This window comes from Mytilus californianus, unplaced genomic scaffold (genome assembly GCF_021869535.1).
Source record: "Mytilus californianus isolate M0D057914Y unplaced genomic scaffold, xbMytCali1.0.p SCAF_9, whole genome shotgun sequence".
In the NCBI taxonomy this organism is placed as follows: domain Eukaryota; kingdom Metazoa; phylum Mollusca; class Bivalvia; order Mytilida; family Mytilidae; genus Mytilus; species Mytilus californianus.
Window position 1 is genome coordinate 16,211,219 of NW_026262745.1, and position 25,274 is coordinate 16,236,492.

The window sequence follows — 25,274 nt, forward strand, 5'->3', positions numbered from 1 at the left end:
CTCAACCTGCATATTAGCAAAACAAACAGAAACACACTCAACTTCAAAACAACGAGAAGAATAGATAACAAAAATACACAAATAAACAACAAATTATGTATACAGTATAAATTCAGTTTGAAACGGTAATAGACCTAGTCCTCGATGTTACATCTACGTTTCAGAATTTATAGAACTAAGATGGTTGTCTTTAGACTGTTGGAAAAATGTGTTCAGCTAAGGTGACTTTGAACCAAGTTGTGCGCTATGTATGTCGGTCTAGTACATTACAATTCGGGTTTTTGTGTTGAATTTCATCAGGTATGCTAAATGCTAAACTTTAATGTCATACCCAAAACAGATATGAAACCTTGGAGAAAAAATACAAAACCAAACAAAAAAAAAAAATATTGTGTAAAATACTCAGGACATATAAAACTATGAACGTATATTTTACCAAATACCATGCGCATTTATCAATTGTTTATTGCTGTAAATATGTGGCGAATGCTAATTATCATGGCAATTATAGATAGTGTCACTTGCGAAGTAATTGTTTGGTCCTTGTTTGATGCATAAATGTATTATTTGTGTGTATTGCTTTGTTCCGTATGGACAGAACACTATATCTGGTCATTGCTGTTCTTTTTTCGCACTTTATCACACCGTGGCATATTATGCTAAGAACTGTTGAAAACCGTGCTATCTGCATTTGTTTACATCTTGTTTTGTCTATGGATAGTTTTCTCATTGACAATCATGACCATTGCAAATTCCAAGAGTGTGGGAGGGAGAGGAGGATGAAGGACATTGAAAATGAATATCATGCCCAGGTTAAGAATTGAATAAAATACACAATATTGTCCAAGATAGGCCCTGATGGTTATAGTAATTTTCGCTCAACAAACTGTACACCAATTCCAGGGTTTTGCTAATTGTTGAAGAATTGTGTCACATTGATTTGTTCACATATTTGTTTTTAGTCGATGGATAGATGGCACATTGACAATCATATTTCGTCTCCTTATTTGTATACTACGGGGCCGACCATTCAAAATTCAATAGGCCTAAGGGGCATTATAAACGATTTTGTTTTTCCCGCCAAGAACTGAAAAAATAACCTTGCCCAAGATAGGATGAAAACTAATATACTGCCAAACAAACTACGTTAAGGACTTTGCTAATTGTTGAAATCCGTGCGAAATCTAGTTTTTTGGTCTATGGATAGTTGTCTCTTAACAATCATACTGCATCTCTTTCTTTGCCTTTCATTTGTATTATAGTAGTCTCAGTATAGACCAAATATTTTGTCAATTAACTCGCTGTTTGGTAATGAAAAACAATCAGTTTAAAAAAGTGCAACCCATCATAATATCTATTTGATAGTATAATATTTCGACCCTTGTATTTGAAAATCCGGCGATGACACAGCATTACAAAAACATTTATCTATTTTTTACGTTCGTAGTAACATAGTTCATTCCATTGTTGGTCACCTGTGTCAATTCACGTGCACACTACAAATGTTGTATTTAAATCTTTCGGCCAATAAAATGAGACGTTACAAGTTGTTTGTTTGTGATATGCCAAAATGTTAACAATGCATTATCAAACGTTACACTTGATTGCAGTTCAGTGTAGTCAAAACATTTGCTAAATTTTATCATCGGTACAAGGACATCATTCGTAAATATAAATCAACATGCAGACATCTTATACGTTCAGGTATTTCACATCCAATATTTTATGGTAATATTCTTTACAAAGCACAAAAATGTCGGCATTCACCTCAAAAGCTAACCAAACCTTTAAACAGACTTATTCGGAAGGGACATAGTTACGGTACTGTTGTCAGATCATTAAGGATTGCATATTTTGGTATTAATATTGATTCACTCATATGGTCTTTGCATCGGAAATAAACACATTTATTCTAAAACCAGTTGTTGGCATGATACGGGTTATGTTCTTCTCATATATTTTATGATGGTATGATACTAAACCCTTAACGGGAGGGATTGTACCTGATTTTCATATGATGAAGACATGATAATCTTTCAATCAGTTTAATTGAGGTCTGGAGCTGGCATGTCAGTAACTGCTAGTAGTCCTTTGTTAATTTATGTATCATTGTCATTTTGCTTAGTTTCTTTTGTTACCTATTCTGACATCGGACTCGGACTTCTTTTGAAATGAGTTTACTGTGCGTATTGCTATGTATTTCTTTATTCTACAATGGCTAGAGGTATAGGGGGAGGGTTGAGATCTCACAAAACATGTTTTACCCCGCCGCATGTTTGCGCCTGTCCCAAGTCAGGAGCCTCTGGCCTTTGTTAGTCTTGTATGTTTTTTAATTTTAGTTCCTTTATATGTTTTGGAGTTTAGTGTGACGTCCATTTTCACTGAACCAGTACACAATTTTATTTAGGGGCCAGCTGAGGACCACCTCCGGGTGCGGGACTTTCTTGCTGCGTTGAAGACCCATTGGTGGCCTTCGGCTGTTATCTGCTCTTTGGTCGGGTTGTTGTCTCTTTGACATATTCCCCATTTCTATTCTCAATTTTATATATCTACATTTTGTCATTGTGAATATTTTAAAGTGTTTCCTTCTGAGTGAAGACACTTTATATATATGTTTGAAATAGATCAACGCCGGTATTTCTTGAGACGAAATATTTATTTTCCAGTACGATATTATTTCATCTTTTTGGTATATATCATAGAACATTTATTCCGGCACCTCACATTATTAATTACGAAGTTTTGACCCCTTAATTACTAGTATATATTTTAATGTTGTAACGTTAGGTTTGGTCCATTTTTCCTTTATTTTTAACAGTTTTTAACATAATTTACCTTGGCCGACATCCCTGATCCAGAAATACTTTGTTTCTAGGGTTTCAATATTAACTATATCACATTGTGGTTACAGAACAGTTTGGATACTAAATTGCGGCCAGGGATTTCTTAAAGCTTAAAGGTTTGAAAAATTCACCAAATCATCGACGTTGGAGACAACTATGTACTGTTATGATATTATGAAGATATTTGTTTTACATAGCATGTAAGCATCTGCTGTTTAAGAACCAGTTTGTGGCCTTTTTTATATTTCATGGTAAAATTTAAATTCAAGGCCATATTTTTCCAAAAATGAACCTTGTCCTTTATAGTCTTTATTCAGTTGCTGTTAGATGTAAGTCCTAAAGGTGTCAACAATCAATAGTCTGTGCCTTCGTACTATTATGATATTTACCAAACTTTTCTTAATTTCTATGATGATAAACTTAAATACTATTAAGAAACTAATGTTCCAACCCCATCAGACAAAGTTGCTCTTAAACGAAATTGTTATTCTTTTAATGTCACTTTTGGTCAAATGGATCCTTGCGTAAACGGGTATTTATTAGACTTTGGAGGATTGGCGCGTTCGCAATCATGTTTAACCCCGACACGTTCTGTATGTAGCGCTCCCAATTGAGGAGGATACTGCAATTCAGTTGTTGTCGTTTGTTGTTGTATATATCATTTTTGTTTTCCGTTTGTTGTTTTGTACATAAATCAGGCAGTTAGTTTTCTTGTTTGAATTGTTTTACATTTGACATTTCGGGGCCTTTTTTAGCTTGCTATGCGGTATGGGTTTTTCTCATTGTTGAAGGCCATATGGTGACCTATGCCCTACAAACCAGTAAAAGTCTGAAATTGCCCATATCTGTACTCGACTGTACTGATTTTCACTCCACCACTCTGAATTGGTCTGAATTTTACTCGATACTACTCGACCCCATTCTAAACCATACACGATTGTACTGATTTGTACTTGACTCTTATCTTTGCCATTGAAAATAGTCTGAACTATTACTCAACCAATATTTGACCAGTTCTCGACCAAAGGTCTGAACAATACTCGACCAGTCTGAACCATACTTGAATTTTTTTTAAATTTTAACTGTTTAAATAACTTTCTTTTTAACTGAAATGACAACAGCCACAATAAAGTAAAGATATATAAAAATAGATGTTTACATCCTTACATGATCATCAGATTTATCAAATCGAGTCAAATTATCTGAGTCTTGTAAAAAATAAAAGAAAATTTTCTTTTACCTGAAAAACACACCTATACTGAGGGTAATACAACCTTATTAAGATGCTTCTTGTTTGGCATGTGTTTTTTTTAACAAAACTTATTCACCTAAATTCTTAAATAAAAACTACATGGTTTCATGGTTACATACAATAGTTATATAATTCTTTTTAAATGAGGTAACAACAGTGAACACAATTACTGCAACATTTCTTTACCCTTGAAGTTATATCAGAAATGTATCTATTCTTATTATGATTTGGGATATATATATATATATATATATACAAGTCTAAATTGAAAACAACGTTCAAACCTATAATTGCGTTGGATAAAAACCGCAATTTTTATACGTGTGCATGTAAAACAAATTTCTTCGTAGAGGGGTCTAAATACAGCACAAACGACATTTTCCAAAAGACCAAAAGAGTGAAAAAGTATATTTTAACAAAACGCATTTGACTAACAGGTCGAACAACGGATGTTCTTAAACTCTGCTGACTGCCATTGGCGATATATATATATATATATATATATATCTAAAAGGGATAAAAAATTAAAGAAATAATTAACATTGTTCTTCTGATTAGGGGTAAACTATAAAGTAATACCTCCTGCTTTGGGCACACTCTTGAAAAGATCACACCTGGTCAGAGAGTAATACATTTTAAATATCATCCATTGAAAATTAAACAACATCATGTAAAACTTTTTGAAATAACAAGATAACTAATACACGATTTTAAGAAAAAAAGGGTACCTTTAAAACATACCTGTACTGAGTGAATTAAACATTATTAAGGTGCTTCATGTATGCCATGTCTTTAATTTTAACAAAACTTAATTAATCAACCTTAATTGTTACTGCAACTTTGGAACACATTTCCTTTTTGGAAAGTTTGCTATAGCTTGCTATAGCAATATACTTTCCAAAGGCATCGGCCTCAACCCGGAAGTAGCAAGACTAACTTACTATAGGATGTGTGTTCTACTCCTAGATAATGTAGTACTAGTGTTTGAATATTAATTCTAGCAAGATGCTTTTGAAATTTTGAGTTACTAATTTTTTGATAAGCTTACAACTTAAAAAAAAATGGACTGAATGTTCACCGACAATTCAAAGGAATTCATCTGAAAATGGGTATCACAAACACTACTTCGAAGATCTGCCGTGCGCGGAAGAAAAAATCAAAACAATTCTACACGAGACGGCAGTTTCCACGTTTAATCAGAGGCGGATTTAGGGGGGGGGACGACCTCCCCCCCCTTGATGTTGGTAAAATTTGGTTGGTTATTTAGGGAATCACTGAGTCGGCCCCCTCTTAGGCAGTCAGTGGGCTCCCCCATATGAAATTTTCTGGATCCGCCACTGTTAATCCATATAAAATTTAGATGGCCTGATATTTATTGCAAGGCGATTGGTTTTTTTTTTTTACATTTATGCATGACATTAAAGTATTTCTTTTAGTTTATGATATTGTTATCTTTTAAATTTTTACGTTTGTAAATGCTATTAGGTTTGACCCTTATAAATTATGCATACTTTGAACTGTCAGCCATTTTGTATGTTTATGTTACCTGTATGCTTTCCAACGGGATTCCCCAGACATGCGCACTGAGATCCAATCTCCATGTTTGTGCAATCCGACTAGATAAAATAGACATGCAAACCGATTCTTTTGAGTTAGATTTGAGACAAACAATTGTCAATATAATGGAATTTAATGCGACTGTCATACAAGTGAGAGGTTTAGCTAGCTATAAAACCAGGTTCAATCCACCATTTTCTATATAAGAAAATGCCTGTACCAAGTCAGGAATATGACAGTTGTTATCTATTCGTTTGATGTATTTGAGCTTTTGATTTTCCAATTTGATTAGGGACTTTCCTTTCTGAATTTTCCTTGGAGTTCAGTATTTTTGTGATTTTACTTTTTAGACAAATTATTGTTGTGCTGTATCATACTCTGTGCATATTCATTATTTACGCACAACGCACTCGAGAATAACTGTTTGTCCCGTCATTGTCTATGTGTTTTAAATGTACAGTCCATTATTTACGGTGTGTCATTTAAATTTCTCATTTGTCGATAAATGATTCCATTTAAAACTACCAATGAAAACACGATACTCTCGTACATATAGTAAACTTTACTACAAAATACCCGAGATTAGATATGAATGAAACTTTTTTTTCGGAATTTAAAAACGTAAAGTTAAGGCCACGGTCAACTACGATAGCAACTAGCCTGCTTCAAGTTTAATGGCGACTTGGAAATGCAGTTGCAGTTTTTTCTTTTCGAATTTTCGTCGAACGGAATTTTATAGATCGCCGCGATCTTCCCAATTATGTTGTCCCCTTGGGCACAGGGATGCCGGCAGCCACCTTCCGTCTGTGAAAAGTCCTGGGCTGACATTTATCCGCAGGTGACAACCCATCGCATGACATTCTTAAGTAACAAGACGTCTATCAAAGAAGAGTTTGTAACACCTATATACTCGAAAGAAAAATGCCGAACTACGGACGTCTGTCAGAATTCCATTCTATTTTTTAGTTTTATTACAAATATCTTTTTTATAGCAATTGAATCTGGCACCATTAGATAAAAGTACTAGGTCCAAATAGTTACACACAAAAAATTAGGGAATAAGGAAAGAAACATGATCCCCTCCAAAAAAGTGCCCTAGCTGCTCCTTTTTTATTTCTAGCTGGAGCACTGTAAAGAAATATTTAATTGATTTTATGATTATAAGCGCCTCATGGAATTACGTCATATACAAACGTGTCCCTGGTAGTTTTTTTCCACTTCAAATTTACAACCCACCCTCCTAACTCCCTCTCATAATTAAATTTTTGCTTCTTTCTTTTATTTTTCAGTTTGCATGGTGAACAGATTAATGTGTATTCAATGAACCCTTAAGATTGTCTGGTGTCATCATTATTACCTGAGGAATCGACATTCATCTACAGAGTCCGACGTAATACCGATAAACATGGCGTTTCCAGAAATTGGGGCTAGAAAATATGTCTATCACCATGGCATTAAGTTCTATAAATAAAGTGCATTGAATATCAACATCAACATAAATGCAATTCAATTGGCAGTATTTTCCCCCAAGTTATGTTCAATTAGCTGTTATACTTTTCACTTGTTGGTGCTTGTTTAATATATGAGGGTTGATGATCAGGTGATTTTAAACAACCTTGACTACCCCCTGAGGGTCTGAATGGGGTTTACAGAATAAAGAATAATGTACAAATTGTGCAGAATAAAGGAATAAAAATATAAAGAATAGAGAAACAAAAAAAGCCAAAAAAAAAAGAAGAGAATAATGGGGTTCTTAAATTTAAAGAATAGAGAATAATGTGCAAAATTTATAAAGAATAGAGAAAGGTTGCTTAAAAAATTGAAAAATGCAGAATTAAAAGCTTAAAAACAAAATTAAGAGAGTGCATGAAATTACTAGGCTGTGAATGAACTTGTGGCTTAGAAAGGTAAACTAAGAACACATGACTTAGAAACAGTTTAACAAAGAATACAAAAAATGTGATCGCTGGATAGTTATTTGCTTTGCTACCAAACTAAGAACTTGGGAGTCTCAGAATTTGATCTTAGAAACACCATGATAGCTGTGAACATAATGTGTTTACAATTAAAAGTACTTAAAATAAATGACTCAAAAACAGTTTTACTCAGAATTGTTTTTCCTTATAATGAAATATATGTAATTATGAAAATATGTAGATTGTTGATATTCTGTCATACTTCTCAGATTGCTTAATACTGCCCGTTTCATAAAGTTTGTGATTTAAACTTTGGGTTATCAAACTCAGAAGCCAGTTGAATCATGGTCTTTGGACGTGTCATATCCCAAAGTCGGATCACTCTGACCTTGACTTTGTCCTTTGATACTTACGATGATAAAACCTTCTCCAATTTGTGTCTGAGTCATATCTTTTGTACCTTAAAATTTTGGTTAACCTAACATGGTATGCAGTTCACCTGTGGCATTATGGGCTTGGTGTGTCTCATATACCAAAGTCAGATCATTCTGACCTTTCTCATTTGACCCCTTTGATAGTTAAACAGTGTCTGGTTTGTGTTTGGTGCATAACTTTTGTACTGTATCACTTTAATTGACAAAACTTTGTACGCAGAAGCATCATACTGACCTTGACATTCAATTTCAGAAATTACAGTATGCAAACCTCACACTTTGTTCCTTGGTCAGTATGATTCTTTCAGATTGAACTATCATTAACAATGTGTCAATTCAACACAGAGGCAATTATTATATAAAATGAATGGCTGATAACCAAAAATCTCAAAATGTCATTGCCTCAATGCTGAATTTCACAGCAGCAACTAAAACGTATTACAGGGTTATAAGTACCTCTACGGATCTAGTGTATATTAACTTTTTATTCCTGTGTACATATTGCCATTGTTAATTAAATCCTTCCATATAAATTCACTTTCACTACGGTTGTATTGGTTTAAGTTTGCTGTCTTATTTAAAATAGGAGATGTGGCATTTATTGCCAATGAAACAGCTATCCACCAGAGTTCAAATGAGGAAGATATATAAGCAATTTTAGGTCACCATACGGTCTTCAACAATGAGAAAAACGTATACCGTATAGTCGGCTATAAAAGGCCCTGATATGAAAAATGTGAAACAAGAAAATAATAAAACGAACGGCTTAATTAATAACAATACAGTTTGCTAAAAACAAAAGGACCTGAATTAATAAAAATTACTAAAATCACAGGCCCTTGAAACGGGAAGGGCACATAAAGAATGTAACAGAGCGTTCTGAGTACTGAATTATTTTAAATCTACAGTTTAAGGTTGCATTAGAAAATATCAAAAATTTAAATGATAAACATATGAGAAAAAAGTGATTTTTGATAATTTTGCTGATGAGACAATGATTTAGTAAAAAACATCAAAGCTGTGATTAAATACATATTTGCAATAATAAACATCTACAGCCTATTTGAAATAATTCACATCTACTGTTGCAAACTTTCCACAGGTGCTATCCAGCACTTTGATTTAAAAGGTTATCAAAGATTGCTATGGAAGTTCTATAATAATATTAAAGTCTGGGTTTTACAAAACAAAGGTGTCATTTTTTAAATTTATTAAGGTACTTTATATACAATAAAAAAAAAAGTTCACTGCGTATTAACTAAACTTTACTGACATCATAAATTTATACCAGGCTTAAGTTAGTGTTGAAAATTTTCCAGTAAAACCATAAAATATATCTGAAACATTCAAATACATTTGAATACCATTTAAGATATTTGAATAATGGTCGAAAGTTGTAGTATTTCTGATGTAAATATTGCAATGTGAAAATTATCTCATGTATATAAAAATTCATGTAACCGAACACTTAATTTATTACATGATATTTTTTTTATCCGACCAGAAATTACTTCCTTTGATCATTTTATTTTATTTTTATTTTAAAGGTGATCTACATTATATATATATATATATATATATAATATATATATATATATAAACAAGTCTAAATTGAAAACAATGTTCAAACCTATGATTGCGTTGGATAAAACCGCAATTTTTATACGTGTGCATGCAAAACAAATTTCTTGGTAGAGGTGTCTAAATACAGCACAAACAACATTTTCCAAAAGACCAAAAAAGTGAAAAAAAAGTATATTTTAACAAAACGCATTTGACTAGCAGGTCGAACAACGGAAGTTTTTAAACTCTGCTGACTGCCATGGCGATTGCCAAATAAACGGATCACCAGATGTAACAAAATGGATCTTAATTATTAATTTAATACCAAACAGAAAACAATAAACTTGCGGAAAAGATGGTTTACCGCAAACATGAGGTGCAAAAATTGGTACACCATATCCGAATTTCGACAAATAATGTCTCTTCAGTGATGTATATATATATATATATATAAAGCAAGTCTTAAAGGGTACAACATCACCAAAAAAATAGTAAAATCATGAACAAATATTAAATATTTCGGATAACTGATATCCTTCATCAGAAAGATGTCAGATGATTCTTATCTTGACATGTGGTGGTCGAACTGAAATAATAATCTTGAACGATATACAAATTATCACGAAGCAATACGCTGGTATTTTTTTCAGTATTGATGTTTGTGAGGAGGAATAAATTCCTTAGAACAGTGAGAGTCCTGTACTGAAGCCTGAGTTACAGGAAACAAGTGATGGTAGGGACTCATTTTATGTTTTTTCATTAAAGCCTTCTGGGGAAACTGTCCTTAACTTTCTTATCCAAAATCTTTCCCGAGCAAGTCTGTCGGCCCTTGACCAACCCTCGTTGTGGTCTTTAATATTGATGGTAAGGTTTTAAGATCAGCTTGGGCGTGCCAAGTATTTCTCAAATGACGACTTACGGGGAGGTAGGGCTTGCAGGTGAAGTCACTTCGATGACCATTCATGTGTTTGTTGAATGGCTTTTCTGTCTCGCCAACATACTGCATGTCACATCGACACAGAAAAAGGTATACAACATTCTTGGTTTTGCAAGTTACATTGCAATATATCGTGTATACGGACCCAGTGGAGTGGCAAGTAAATGTTTGAGTATTCAGTATTTGTTGGCAAGTCAGACATCGTCTGTTACCACACGACTTGCACCATCCTGCAGTTGAAAAGCTTTTATGAGAGGAGACATCAGCTCTCACAAATAAGTCTTTCAGACTTTTGGGTCTCCGAAAAGCTTAGACAGGAGGTTTGGGAAAGAACTTTGATAACTTTGGGTGTTTGGCAATAATCTGCCAATTGGCACGGATGAGATGGGAAAGGTAAATAAAAGCGGGATTGTATGTTAAAACAAACGGAACTATTTCGCTTCGCCTTTTCTGTTTATATATATATGTATATTCATAAGTTTTGATGAATATGGTGTTGATGATTATATTATGTTTATTGTGAAATTTTGGTTTCAATGCTATATTAAATACATTTTGGATTTCAAATTGTTGTTCAAGTTTCTAGCTAAAGGAAATATAGCTGTCATTTAAAATAGTTCCTAAATTGATGAAATACAATAGATCGATACAGAAATAGGTCTAGGTTGGTTAAGACTTGGTCGAGTATGGTTCAGACTAGGTCGAGCATGGTTCAGACTTGGTCGATACTTGTATAAAATGGTTAAGCACTGTTCGAGTAAAGGTCGAGTACAAGTCCAGACTGTTAAGTATGGTTCAGACTACAGTCGAGTAATATAAAGTATAAATTTCAGACCAATTCAGACTAGTCGAGTGAAAATCAGTAGTCGAGTACAGATATAGGCCATTTCAAACTTTTACTGGTTTATAGTGATAGTTGCTATACATCTACGTCATTCGGATTCTAGTGGAGAGTTGTCTCATTGGCAATCATATCACATCTTAATTCTAGATTGTATATGTGTTGCCAATATGTCATATTTCATCTTTTCTTGTTCGATTGCTTTACTAAATTAGTCAATTAAGAAGAATAAATCTCCACGAAATCGGATAAAAAGGGAAAAAGTCTTTGATAAATAATCCCGAAAAATGTTAAGCAAATTACGATGAAGTGTGATGACGTTGAATTTTGTGAATTTCGATCCTAGATAACAGAAATAAGATAAAATAATATTTTGAAACGGGTTTAATCTTGCTTTTTTAATGATCATTTCAATAGATTTATAAGATCATAGTACGAAATGCATAATTATCTGATTAATGTTTACCCAACGCCCATTTGTAAATAATTAATGCACATTCCGGATGAGAGCATGTCAACGATGAGATCACCCCCAGTTATTAGTGAGGTTCGTGTTGCTTAGTTTTTAGTTTTATATGTTGTGTCATCTGTACTATTATTTGTCTATTTGTCTTTTTATTTTTGGCCATGGCGTTGTCAGTTTGTTTTCGATCTATGAGTTTGACTGTCTCTCTGGTATCTTTCGTCCCTCTTTTAAACAAAAAATAACGTTTCTGGAACGAACTGAATGAACGCGATGGAGTGCTGGAAATATGGATTGTCTATAACAAAAAAACAAATGTTGTAAAGTACAAAAAACAATGTAGCAGACATTTTGCCTTAGAACAGGCTAGTTACAGACCACTCAAAAAGTTCTAGCTAGGGTTATGTTACCGTGCATTGAGGATGACACTTTTCTTAAATGGTACACTGTATTTAACATCACAAAAATAGATGCGTATTTATACATTTGGTTCGCTCTCAGTGCATGGATTTTCACTTACAGACGAGAAGTTATTGTGTTCAAATTTCAATCCTTTGCGTCTATATACTTGTGAATCTTCATTTTAAATTAACGAATCTTCTTAACATAAACTTAACATAAAAATTCAATCTAATCTTTTCATTTGCCTTTTCTCTTTTTCTCTTTTTTTTTTCATTTTTAGTATGTCTGCTTCTAATGTCACAAATTGCTATTGGCTCTTTTTTTGTTTGTTTTTTGTGTTGGTTAATACAACAAAGACGTCCAGTGTTGGAGCACAGCAGATTTCAAATTTCACATATTAAATGTTTAATCCCCTCGTTTTGAACCGAAATCATAAACTTTCATTTTGTCATATTGGTCGTGTCTAAGTTTGTTTATAGACTGTTGACACTTTTTTGTCTTGGTTTTTCAAATTTTTCACATCTTCATGTATAAGGGTTATCTTTGTTTTTTAAATTGCCTGATCATCAAAAATCATCTACTATCAAAGCTAGGCAATTAAATCAACAAAGTGTGTATGTGTATATGCAAAAGAATGAACAGGATTACCTATAACCAGTACAAACAGCGCCAAAACACAAACTCTAGGGATATATATTAGTCTAAAGACTTGTTCTGAAATGAAAAAAAAAACGTAATACAAATGTACAACATTTAGAATTTTTACCTATTGTCGTGCTTGACTAAATAAAATGATAGATTCCAAAAATGTTCATTAATTATTGTTTTGTCTTTTTAATCGTGAATATCATGAACAATGTTTACAGGCTGTCACTTTAGGAAACGACTAACCATTAAACCTACGAACAAATTATGATTGCAAAAAGGGTCGCGAATTGGTTGCTTATAATTGCTTACATCCACTTCATTTGAACTTTGGTTGATAGTTGTCTCATTTGCAATCACACCACATCTCCTTGTTTTCATAATTTTTTCTTGAATTTTACTTTCATATGATTTAAAGTCACATAAATAACAGTTATATTATGATTCATTAAACGGATGCAACGTCATGATTGATTGATTGTTGGTTGCTTAACTTCATGAGAGCAACCTGATAAGTTAATTTTTGTTTAAAAAAATAGTTTTGTATATATCATCAATTAAATTTTTAAAGTTATTTATTCATGCACATGTAGAGTGATGCTATTGATTTTTAAAACGATATAGAACAAATATTTTGCATTACCTACCATTGTAGTAATTATGTTTGTCGTCTTTCTTATCTAAGGATAGGATAGGTCTTTTTGTAGTTACTCTAATAATATCAAACGTATATTAAAAGTAAGATACAAGCATTCAACACACACAAAATAGACACTTCATATAGATATAGATACAAGTATTGTACCGATGTTAAAATATCATGAATCGAGTAAAAAACAAGTTTAATCAAGATAACAAACAAAAAAATCTCAAGTAAGAGAGAACAGGTGCGTCGACAGGGTTAGTGTCACCTGCTATGCATGCATCATGCACCATGCGAAATAACAATCATTCACAATGTCACAACCCATTTGGTATAATTACTGGTTAGGAGAATAATCTGCCATCTGAAGCTCTAAGACTGCTAAAACCTCTCGCTTGTGAGTTGAGACATAGGCATATTGTATCGTCAACCAATTTGTGATGGTGACAGAAAAACTAATGCATTGTCGATTTCAGCCGTTCTATCTTATTACTCTGAGCAATTTTACTGCAAGGATTGCACTACTGCTAATGCAGTTGTAGAGAGAGTTAACAGGTACGAGCTTAACGTGTCAATTGAGATATGTAAGACAGAGGTATAGTACTGATGACATATCTTTTTAATTGAAAAGTAGAAATAATCTTAAATTCTAATTTGACGTTGTCCATCTGTGTCAAATGCAATATCGAGGGAAACACCTATGAAGAAGGTCTTCTAGATTCGGTATCCATAATCTAAAGTTCTATTGGATATTTGAAATGCAAGCACCCACTACAATGTGGGTTATTGAGTGACAGGACATCCACACTATACTCGAAAGTGAAATTAAAGAACTTTGTTAGATTTTTTTTCTATTGTCACTAAAACATTTCGCATGAATTCTGCTTCAAAACAGTAAAAACACAAGTCGACCAGTAAGGGTGCACAATGAATACGCATTGGTATCTGTTTAAAAATCATTCTCAAAACTCAACAAATATGTTTTCAATAAGATTTCAAGCGTTTTTTTTAATCATTGCGGATCATCACAACTCAAAATTGTTCGTGACGTAAAACAAATTACTTGTATCTACGATTACGATATTTGTATACAAAAGCTCTCACTATAAAGGATACGATGTATTTGATCTTTCGATATAGCATGGTGAATTGTTGTACAATTTTTATACAAACATTTATTCAGGAAAAAATGCCACGCTCACTGTTATAATTTGCATCATACATTGTACGTTAATAGTTAGGTCGATACTGCTACTAACAGACTATTTGTCCCGATGATACCATTCATCTAAAATATAGACTAAGTGTTCTGTTAGCCTCGTTGAAACGATACATATTCGTTTCGATTGTACATTTTCAAGAATGACAATAGATGAAGAAATCCATTTTATACGTACTTGATAAAACGAGGAAAAGAAATCGTCTTCAATTTTACAATGACGAACCCAAAGCTTAATAGTTTCTTAGTAAGCAGTAACTTTATCAATCAAATTTTGTAAGGGAACTAAATTCCTAGAATACCGTATCAACATTTTCAATATAACGATAAGGAGATGTGATATGATTGCTAATTAGACAACTATCCACTAAAGTTCAAATGAAGTGGATGTAAGCAATTATGGGCAACCGTACGGCTTTCAACAATGAGAAAAACCCATATCGTATGGTCGGCTATAAAATGCCCCGACATGAAAAATATGAAACTATTCAATTGAGAAATTTAACGGCCTAATTTATAACAAAACAATTTACGAAAAAAAAATATGGCAGACATGAACCAACGACAACCACTGAACTACAGGCTCATGACTTGGACAGGCACATGAGAAAAATCTCCTCAAGAGACCAAATGACACAGAAATTAACAACTATTGGCTATCGTACGGCCTTCAACAATGAGCATAGCCCATATCGTATAGTCAGCCATAAAATGACAAATGTAAAACAATTCAAACGAGAAAACTAACGGCATAATTTATGTACAAAATAATGAAAAAAAAACAAATATTATATACAGCAACAAACGACAACCACTGAATTACAGGTTCTTGACTTGGGACAGGCACATACAGAATGTGGCGGGGTTAAACTCGTTTGAAGGTGCCATCCCTCCCCTAACCTGGGACAGTGTTGTACCAGTACAACATAAAAACAAACTATAAAAATAAGTTGGATAACGCTTAACTCATCCGATGGATACAAATAGAAATACATCTAACAAAAACACAAAGTGGACGTCGACGGGGACTTATACATCCCCACAAAAAAAGACACTAAGTACAGATCTGAGAGTACTCGCAGTTACTGACAGCTAGTTCAAAGCCAATAACAACTAATAAAAAAATCATGCATCTTAGACTAAAATATTAATTATCAAACATCCATTGGATTTAGTGTTAAGACGTCATAAACAGTCAGAGAAAAAACAGGACCTTGTGCTATGCCAAGATACGGATATCGACAGATTGGAGAGCCATGAATGTGCATATGTATATAAAAATAAAATGTATTTGATTTTAATCTACTGATAACAAAATCAATATTAATACCAACAAAAACAATATTCAAAGATCTAATTACAGTGTTGAATTGGTAACCTTTTAAAATTAGTTTATTCAAAGGATCGATAAGATTACCCGGATCGTTTCTAAATTTCCGGGCTCGGTAAACAACATCTCCGTAAAAATGAGTATGTGCTATTCCGTTTGCATTGACGTTGCGCACGATGTTGGTATCAATTCCATTTTACTATAGATTAGCATAAAAATAAATACGTAGACTGGTCAGTTCGATAAAAATATAGTGATTTCTGATTGAATTCATTCCATTAGACTTGAAAGTAAAGAAAAAAAGGAACCGAAATTTAAAATACCAGGAATTATAACACTTAATTATCCCATTTTTATGCAAAAACGTAATGTCCAACGTTTCATTTTGTGTGCAAAAGATCAGAACTCCGTTTCTCTCCTACGGTATTTTTTCTCTGATCATCGTAAAACTTCACAATAATATTGCTATTGTTATAATTATTCGCGTGTTAAAGCAAAATTAATATCACTGAAACCGTAATCCGGAAAATGTTATTTTTGTAAACGGTCTGAAAAATGTCCAACCGTATGCAAAGTAAGTATATTTCGGGTTTGCGCATTTATACCGTGAAATTGAAAAAGCTGAGAGAAAAAATATTTATTATATTTTAAAAGTTTTTTTACTTTTCTCCTGGTTCATGATATTTTTTTGCCGGAAACCATGCGTATAGTTTCTATTACAATGACTTCAAAAAGTATAGCCATCTTGTCCCAACGAAAAAAACGCTGTATTTTCTTTAAAATTGAGGTTTTAACCAGCTGTCTATCAAATAAGCATAGTTAGATCATAAAAAATAAAACTTGGCGGTAAAGGTTTTTCTGTTTTTCTTCTTAAACAATATAGTGTTTAATATCTTTTCGTTAGGCAACAAGGTTTTTATATCGTTTCAAAAAGTATAGCCGTTTTGTCCCAACGTTCGCAAAACGTAATTGATGTCATGCTCTGGTTTTTAATTTTATATCGTAATTATTTGTTTCTAGTTTAATTCGAATGAAAATAAAAATACATGTATAAATTACAATACAACCAATGTATGAGAAAGGAATAGTTTAAGTTTAAATTCAAATGTTGACCAAATGAGATCGATATAAAAAAAAATATCGGGATCTTAGGGTTTTTTTTTATAGCATATTTGTTTTATATAAGGAACATTGTCTATCTGCAAGTTTTAAATCGTCAAAAGTAATATGTATATTTTTTTGTTAATAAAATAAAATAGAGAAAACCCATTGCTGGCAATTATAACAAACAAAGGATATGCCACAAAAATATGGAAATGAGAAAATTTAAAACATGAGTCCCGAATGTTTAACTTCCTAAATATTTTGCGACAAAGAAAGCATCGGGAAATGATAAAATATAGAAAGGAAACGGAAACGGGAAGAAATGCAAAAAAAGGAATAAATATGCAAAAAATAGGAGAATATGAATTCAAAATCTAATTTATATTAAAAATAAATCTGTGTAAATTTGGACATTATTGTATCGGATTCATTAATGCGAACTGCTGCCGAAAGGAAAATTATCAATTATGGCCTGGAAAGACTGACAACTCCTGTAAATGAATTTCATTAAAAAAATATCTATACGACCACTTTGTGTTTTATTTGTAAATTTATGCATTTTGTCAGACAAACCGAAATCGGTTACCAAATTCACAACAGTAAATTGACATCATCAATAATATGCTTGAACGCCTGGAACTTTCTTTGAAATCGTCGAAATCGCCTTATTTTGCATTGAGGAACGTCGTGAAACGCTGAGTAGTACCAACATCGTGCGCAACGTCATTACGTTTTCTACAGGTACAGCCAAACTTCAAAATCAAATCTTTATATCTATGGAAGAATTTAGTAAAGGTTTTAAGTAATTTGTGATAATGAAATCCCTGACTTAATAATTTACCAGTAATACATCGATTACGTTCATTGAAATCCAAAACGCCACAACAAACACGGGCATAGCGATTGAGTTGTGATATATAAACACCGTAAGATGGTGCCAAAGGAACATTACCCCCAAAAATCGAAAATCGTCCCTTTTGTATATTTTACAAAATAAAATGTATTGATTTCCAACATGATTTGTGAATTTTCAGATTAAACATTTACATAATTCGTTTTCATTATCATTCTTTTTCAAGTGAATTTGATTGATTGATTTTTTTTTCTGAATGCCCAGTGGCAAATATTAAATGCATTTTCAGGAAGAAGGAATCAATATTGAATACAAAAAGTTTTAACTGCCTACGGTAAAATTGGTGTTTTACAGCGACACAATATTTGAATTGCAACTGGCAACTTACCAATCCATCCAAATAATTTTTGGAGTGTTTTCATTGTGCAGATAGCGAGATGCTCTCATAGAATGATTTAGCATCAACGTCTTGGTTTGATGTGACTGCGTTTTTATGCATTCACACTCTAAACGATTGTGCCAGCATTTGTTTTCAAGCTGGATTGCAAAAGTTAAGGTAGCATTTGTGTATATCGAAATTAACCAAAGTGTTCGTGTAATTCATGTAAACCGTATAGCATACTACTTTCATTGACAGTTGGTGATTGCCTAGTATTTTAGTTTTAGTAGATTTTTGACAATCTCCATGTATAATATTTTAACTAGACTTCTAATTATTTCATTTTTTCTTGAGTAATCTTACACGCTACTGGTTGTTATTGGACACTGTGAGATTGCTAGCAACTTTTCCACTGGTACACATTTATAATCTGAAAAAAAAACCTCGATGTATTTACTCAGGTATTCAAATTAACTAAAATGAAGTTGAGAAGATAACACCAATCAATCATAAATTATATAATTATATAAATAAACAAAGTGATGTTACAACAAACACAGTTAAATACACATTTAAAGTACTTAAATAGCTTCATTATAAGACACATGTGAACATAAAGATACTTTTGTGGCCTGAATGTCGGCGGTATACCAAAACAAATCACTAACACGAATAATTTAATTTCACAAGGAATAATAGATTCGAAAAAAGGAAAATGAATAATTATGGCACCCTCAACGGAGTTGGGGTGACGTATTGTTATTCTACGTTTCTTTTTTTTTTTTTTCTTATTTTTCTTATTCTTCTTCCATACATTTTGTCCGTCGTGTTTCTCGGATTTTAATGGACCAATGTTGATGGAACTTTACTATAATGAGGACCCCCATGTAAGTTGTGCACCTTGGTATGGAATGGTTCAAGATGGCCGCCGTTTCCATGAAAACAGCAAAAATGCGAAAAAAATCAAAGTGTCCCAAATAGAAAGAAACTTCACATAAATGGTAACTGGCATGTGCTGATTTGCAGTTTGACTTAGAAATTTTCAAAATGGCCGCCGTTACCATGGAAACTGCAAAAATGTCAAAAATTTCAAAATGCTCAAAACTTATTGAAACTTTACAAAAATGTTACTCAGCATGTGTAGATGTACTCTTTAACTTTGGAATTTGAAAATGGCTGCCGTTGCCCTGGCAATGGGGGAAGGGTGCCATCCGTTATTGCTCGCAATTACAAATCTAGTTTTTTTTCTTATTTTTCATCCACACATTTTGTCCGCGCGAGTTCTTGGAATCCGATGGACCAATGTTGATGGAACTCCACTATAATGAGGATACCTATGTAAGGTTTTGCACCTTGCAATGGAATGGTAAAAAAATGGCCGCCGTTTCCATGGAAACAGCAGAAATGCGAAAACAATCGAAGTGTTCCAAACTGGAAGAAACTCCACAGGAATGGTAACTGGCACGTGCTGATTTGCAGTTTGACTTCGGAATTTTTAAAATGGCTGCCGTTACCATGGAAACAGCTAAAATATCAAAAATTCTAACTTTTTCGTTATAAGACCGAACTGGATGAAACTTTATGAAAATGTTACCCAGTATGCTAAGATACCAAGACAATATTTGGATAGTACAAAATGGGCGCCGATGTCATGGAAACTGGGGGCAAGTTTTACATTGACCTTATAGGAAAATGCATAAAATCAGCATTTTCTTAAAGAGTATTTGACCAAAGTCAATGAAACTGTATTGATATATAACATGAGATGTGGCAATGAGATGTCTGCTTTTAGAATTTTGGAATTATCCACTGTAACCATGGAAACAGCAAAAATGTTCAAAATTTATAAAAAAATCAAAATGCTGCAAACTGGATGAAACTTTGCAGAAATGGTAACTGCCAGAGGCAGAGTTGCATTTTGAAGTTGGAATTTTCAAAATGACTGCCGTAACCATGGAAACAGCAAAAAAGTTCAAAATTTCAAAATGCTCCAAACTTTATGAAACTTTACAAAAATGATAATTTGCATGTGTAGATGCACTCTTTGACTTTGGAATTTGCTAAATGGCTGCCGCTCACCTGGCAATGGGGGAAGGGTGTCATCCGCTATTGCTTGCAATGGCAAATCTAGTTAGTATTCTGTTTGTAATTTACCGAAACACTTAGAGGTTTTTTTTTACGTCTTCCTTCTGTTTATATCGGAATGAATTGAAAATCATAAAATTAACGTATACAAAAAAAAGTTAATTTTCATTTCAAATAACTATTAGCACATCGTATTTATTGAAATTTAAAAAAAAATCTTTTATCTTTTAAATGACATATGTTGACTTAAAAAAAATAAAAACCATTAGGCTTAATGTTTAATGCAAATTCTAATATGACGTTCTTCTTTCGCTTTGGAAACAAAGCCATGTTCTAATTCCAATAAAACATGGGCTGCACGTGATTGACGTCACAATTGAAATTGCAACGTCAGCTGTGTTTTGAACAACGCAAGAAATCAAAATGGACATTTGTTTTGGTGTTGCTTACTAGGAAATTAAATAAAATCATTCTAAAAGTAAGTTTACATGTATCTGTTCATTTGTTTATCGTAAAACGGTTGATTTTCTAAAACGTTTTGGCGTATTCAAATCAAAATGGATGCCTTTTGAACGCGTATTATAGGTGCGCTTCAAAGGACAAAAGTTTTAATTTTTCCTATTAGAATCGAAATAATTCTATCATGCCATGCTCTTTGATTATTTTAACATGGATAGGCATTACATTTGTCAACATTCCACACCTCGCTAACGCTCGGTATAAATATATTGACAAATATAATGCCTACCCATGTTAAAATGAGCATAGAGCATGGCATGACAGAATTATTTTTTAATTAAATATTAAGATATTTGCAATACCTGGAGAAAGGACCAATCCACTAGGACACTCTCTGATGAAACAAGAGCAGTCTTCTTCAGTTGGCATACAGAAACACGTATTTCTTGGTCTAGTTACAAAGGCATAACCGTTTGTGTAGTCACATCTACACGTACTGTCTTCTTTAGTTGAACCCAGTGAAAATAGTACCTGTCCTTCGTCAGTGCAATTTGATTTTTCAAATTTGCAAAGGTGACTGCCATTTGTCCAGAAAATATAGGGTTGATAACGTTCACTTGCACATTTTGCAACTTCCAAACTTCCAACTATTTGTAGCTTATGCCCTAAAAAGTGTTTAATTATTCTGGAGACTTTGATATACCGAATCAATGAGATGTACAATTTAATTTGGTATGCTATTTTGGTAAATGTACGACATGCCTTTATAAAAAAAAGTTACATCTTATTTGTCAGCCATGCACAGTTATAAGGTGTATCAAATATATTGCTTCCTACAAAAAATTATAATATCGCACATACCTTTCTTAAGTACTATGTTAAAAGCTAAACATTAACAAAAAATCTCAGTCAAATTACAGCATGGAATGATGCTTAAAAAGGAGTAAGAGCCATTAAATGGTCCTGGAAATTCCAACAAATAAATATATCAATTCGAAATAGTTTTAGTTTCATTAATACCAAATTGGATAATATAATCTGGTATGTTAGCGTTGATGTCATTATGACAACACAAACATGTTTTACCAACAATAATGATTTTAGACAGGAGTCGAGGCTTAATAACAAGATGTACTGTGCTTATGAATGATATCGCCGCTATACGTTTAAACATAATTGATTGACTGTTGTTTTCAGTCCGATGACAATTATTTCATGCATATTCAGAACGAATGTTAACACGGTATTGATCAGTGGTGGACGTGAAAAAAATTGTATAGCATGCTCAGCTGACGATTGATATAAAACTTCAGGTTGACAAATGGGACAAAATGTCATGAGACTGACGGACAAACTGCCACACGAACTGATGGATTGAGAAAAAGCAATATACCCTTTCTTTGGTCCTGGTTTATTATCCATATTAACATTTTTGTTTAAGACATCTTATAGCAAAACATCTGTTTGTGTATGATCTTAGCTCACATTTTATATTATTGGCAAGACCTAAATCAAAACATCTTTACGGTATCTGAGACTGAGAAACTAAATCATTGTGTTTTCTTCAGCAAACTTGAATTATAATGGAGTGTTATATGTTTTATAGGTCTCATTCATATTGCTCTGTTTTTTCGGCTTGTTAAGATTTATATATCAAATCAAATTTCAAGTCTGAAAGCTTTTTTTCGATAAAAAATAAATAGACCACGTCTTGAAATACAATAGTCTAAGTCAACCAGCAATAAAACATTATGTGAAATGTAAAAAAATATCCATAGAGTAATTCATTGGTTCTTAAGGAATCAGAAAATAATAATGAATAATCAGCCTTGTTATTTATACTTAAGTTCTCCAAAATTTAAATTTACCAGGACAGATTGTCCTTTTCTTTGTTCCAATGCACTTCTGTCTAAAATATTTGGCAATCGGACCCGGTCTCCCCAGTTCAACTGTCTGATACAAATTAAAGCTTATACAATACCTTAATTGGTTCATGAACATATATCAACGTGATACATCAACGTGTTTCCCATATTTATTCTCTAAGTTAGAGTAGAAAAATACTAGTCTATTTTTTCAGACGGATGACAATTAAAAACAAAATCAATATAGAATAGAAAAACTTACCAGGAGCTTCAAACTGTGGTCCGTCCCTGCAAGCTTCTGTGTTCTGCTTTTTGTTTGCATCGTATAAACAATGGTATCCGTCGGATATATGACATAATGTTTTTGATCGGAAATACCATTGCGAAGGAAAAGGACAATGCAATGTAAATACATTGTCAAGTCCATGAATCACAGTTTGTATCTGTAAATATTCATATTAATTCATCGATAATCGATACTATCTAATCTTAATTCATATGCACTAGCCTTACAGCCCCATCCGATGTTGTATCATGGTATTCTCAAACAGATAATTTTAAATGAGATTGATTGATTGATTGTTGATTGCTTTACGCCGCATCAACACAAAAAGGCTATATCGATGTGAGTTAAAATTGGAAGAGGGTTTTATATTTGACATGTTTAATAAATGAGTATGATATCTTTATATCAAATCTTGACCAATACGATGTACAGTTCATCTAATTCTTGATTTCTGTTTGTTAGATTTTTAAAACATTTCTACGGAAGCGTATTAGGGACATAGTAAAAATAAAATTGGCATTGAACTCTTTTTTCAAAGTCGAAATTTTGACATTTCAAATCTTAAAATTTCGACTTTAACTCGAAATTTTAACTTTTCAAATCTCGAAATTTGAGTTTAACTCGAAATTTCGACTTTATAAAAGTAAAAATTTCTACTTTAAACTCAAAATTTTGACTTTTTTAAACTCGAAATTTCGATTTAAACTCAAAATTTCAACTTTTAAAATCTAGAACTTTTGATTTTAACCAAAAATTTCTACTTTAAACTCAAAATTTCGACTTTTTTAATCTCGAAATTTCGATTTTTAAAATCTCAAAATTTTCTAAGACAAGTATTTAAACTTTGATATTAGTATTTAAACACAGTTATTACAATTTTAGAAGGAGGAGACATGGACGCAAATTACTAAAGCGTCATCCACACATTTTAGCAATTTATACTCAGAAATTAGTTGTGTTCTTAAATTATGATATGGATGAGCATTTAAAATTGAAGAGTTTCATTCGGAAAGAACATGCATGTTGACAGAAAAAAAATTGTTGTTATCCCATATTCCATGTTTCAGTTTCCACGACACTGTCATATGTTCGTTAGACATTATGCATCTCATGTTTTATGGTTGGTTTTAAAGGCCTGTTTGGTTTCCCAAAAGCAAGTCACTGACTTTGCCTTGTTTAAACAATGGTAAATCAAGTGGCAAATGTGCAATGCATATTCAGGACGACTCATGAGCTGCTCAGTTTTCTAGTTTTGGAATTTGAAATGTTGGTTCTTCTTTTCTGAAACATTGATTAAACTCTACAAGTTGGAATTCTTATGACACAACTATTTACCCTTGTCTTTATATATTAGACTATTGAATAAAAGTATGGCGTAATATAGGTGTGTCGGAATAACGGGGTTGTCTTGATACACATATCTGAAGTCCAGACTTGAAGTAGATATTAGTACGTGAAACATATTACATTTATTCTTCCGTAAAAAAAGATTTTCTCTCAACTTAGTCCTGTGCGTTTTCAATAATGGCCACTCTCCAAGATTAAAGACTAAATTATTATTCATGACTAAGATCTCTTTTTTGTTGGTTTTGTATTGCTTTACATTTTTTCTGTTGTCAGTTCTTCCTTTTCCACTTAAGTTTTTCCTCAAAATACAAATAAAATGGATAAAAATCGTCTCTTCAAGGTCAATAACTTTTATAAGAAGTGGACGACTTACAATTGTTGTCTTGTTTGATAGATATCGTTTTGTCTGGTAGATATCGTCTTGCTGTGTATGTTTTTTTTAAATCTACTTTAATTTCTGCATAAACTATGGAAAAATCATCTTTAAGGGTAATAAGGAGTCGACCGACAATTTTGACCTTGTTGATATATTTGCAGAGTAGTCTTTCTGGTCATTTTTCTGTTTATACATGTTTTTTTCTTCCATAGTTTTGGCCAAGTATGCAAAACTAGGTAACAATTATCATTAAAGGGCAATAAATATATGAGGAGTCAACTGACGATTTCTGTCATCTTTACAAAACAGATATTGTCCTGTTTATTGTTTTAATTTACTCCGTATGCAAGTCTTTTGATATAAAATGAACAGCTTATTAAGATATTTGAGTGTATTACCATGAGATACAGTTAATGACAGTTTGGATTTTAATAAAAAAAAAAGTATCGTGAATTAATTTCACTGAAATTAGATA

General features: G+C 32.7%; 1 protein-coding gene across 2 annotated transcripts in view; it reads right to left on the reverse strand.

Moving 5' to 3' along the window:
* Positions 1-25,274, reverse strand: part of LOC127715390 (uncharacterized) — a 175,266-nt gene that overhangs the window by 148,988 nt on the left and 1,004 nt on the right. The window contains exons 3-7 of one of the 2 annotated variants that reach the window (XM_052221428.1): positions 23,053-23,233; positions 21,288-21,590; positions 18,745-18,811; positions 13,501-13,565; positions 12,857-12,922 (exon numbers count right to left, since the gene is read on the reverse strand). In XM_052221428.1, coding sequence (XP_052077388.1) covers positions 12,857-12,922; positions 13,501-13,565; positions 18,745-18,811; positions 21,288-21,590; positions 23,053-23,233 — 682 coding nt within the window. The remainder of the gene's footprint in view (positions 1-12,856; positions 12,923-13,500; positions 13,566-18,744; positions 18,812-21,287; positions 21,591-23,052; positions 23,234-25,274) is intronic. The other variant, XM_052221426.1, reaches the window with a different exon arrangement.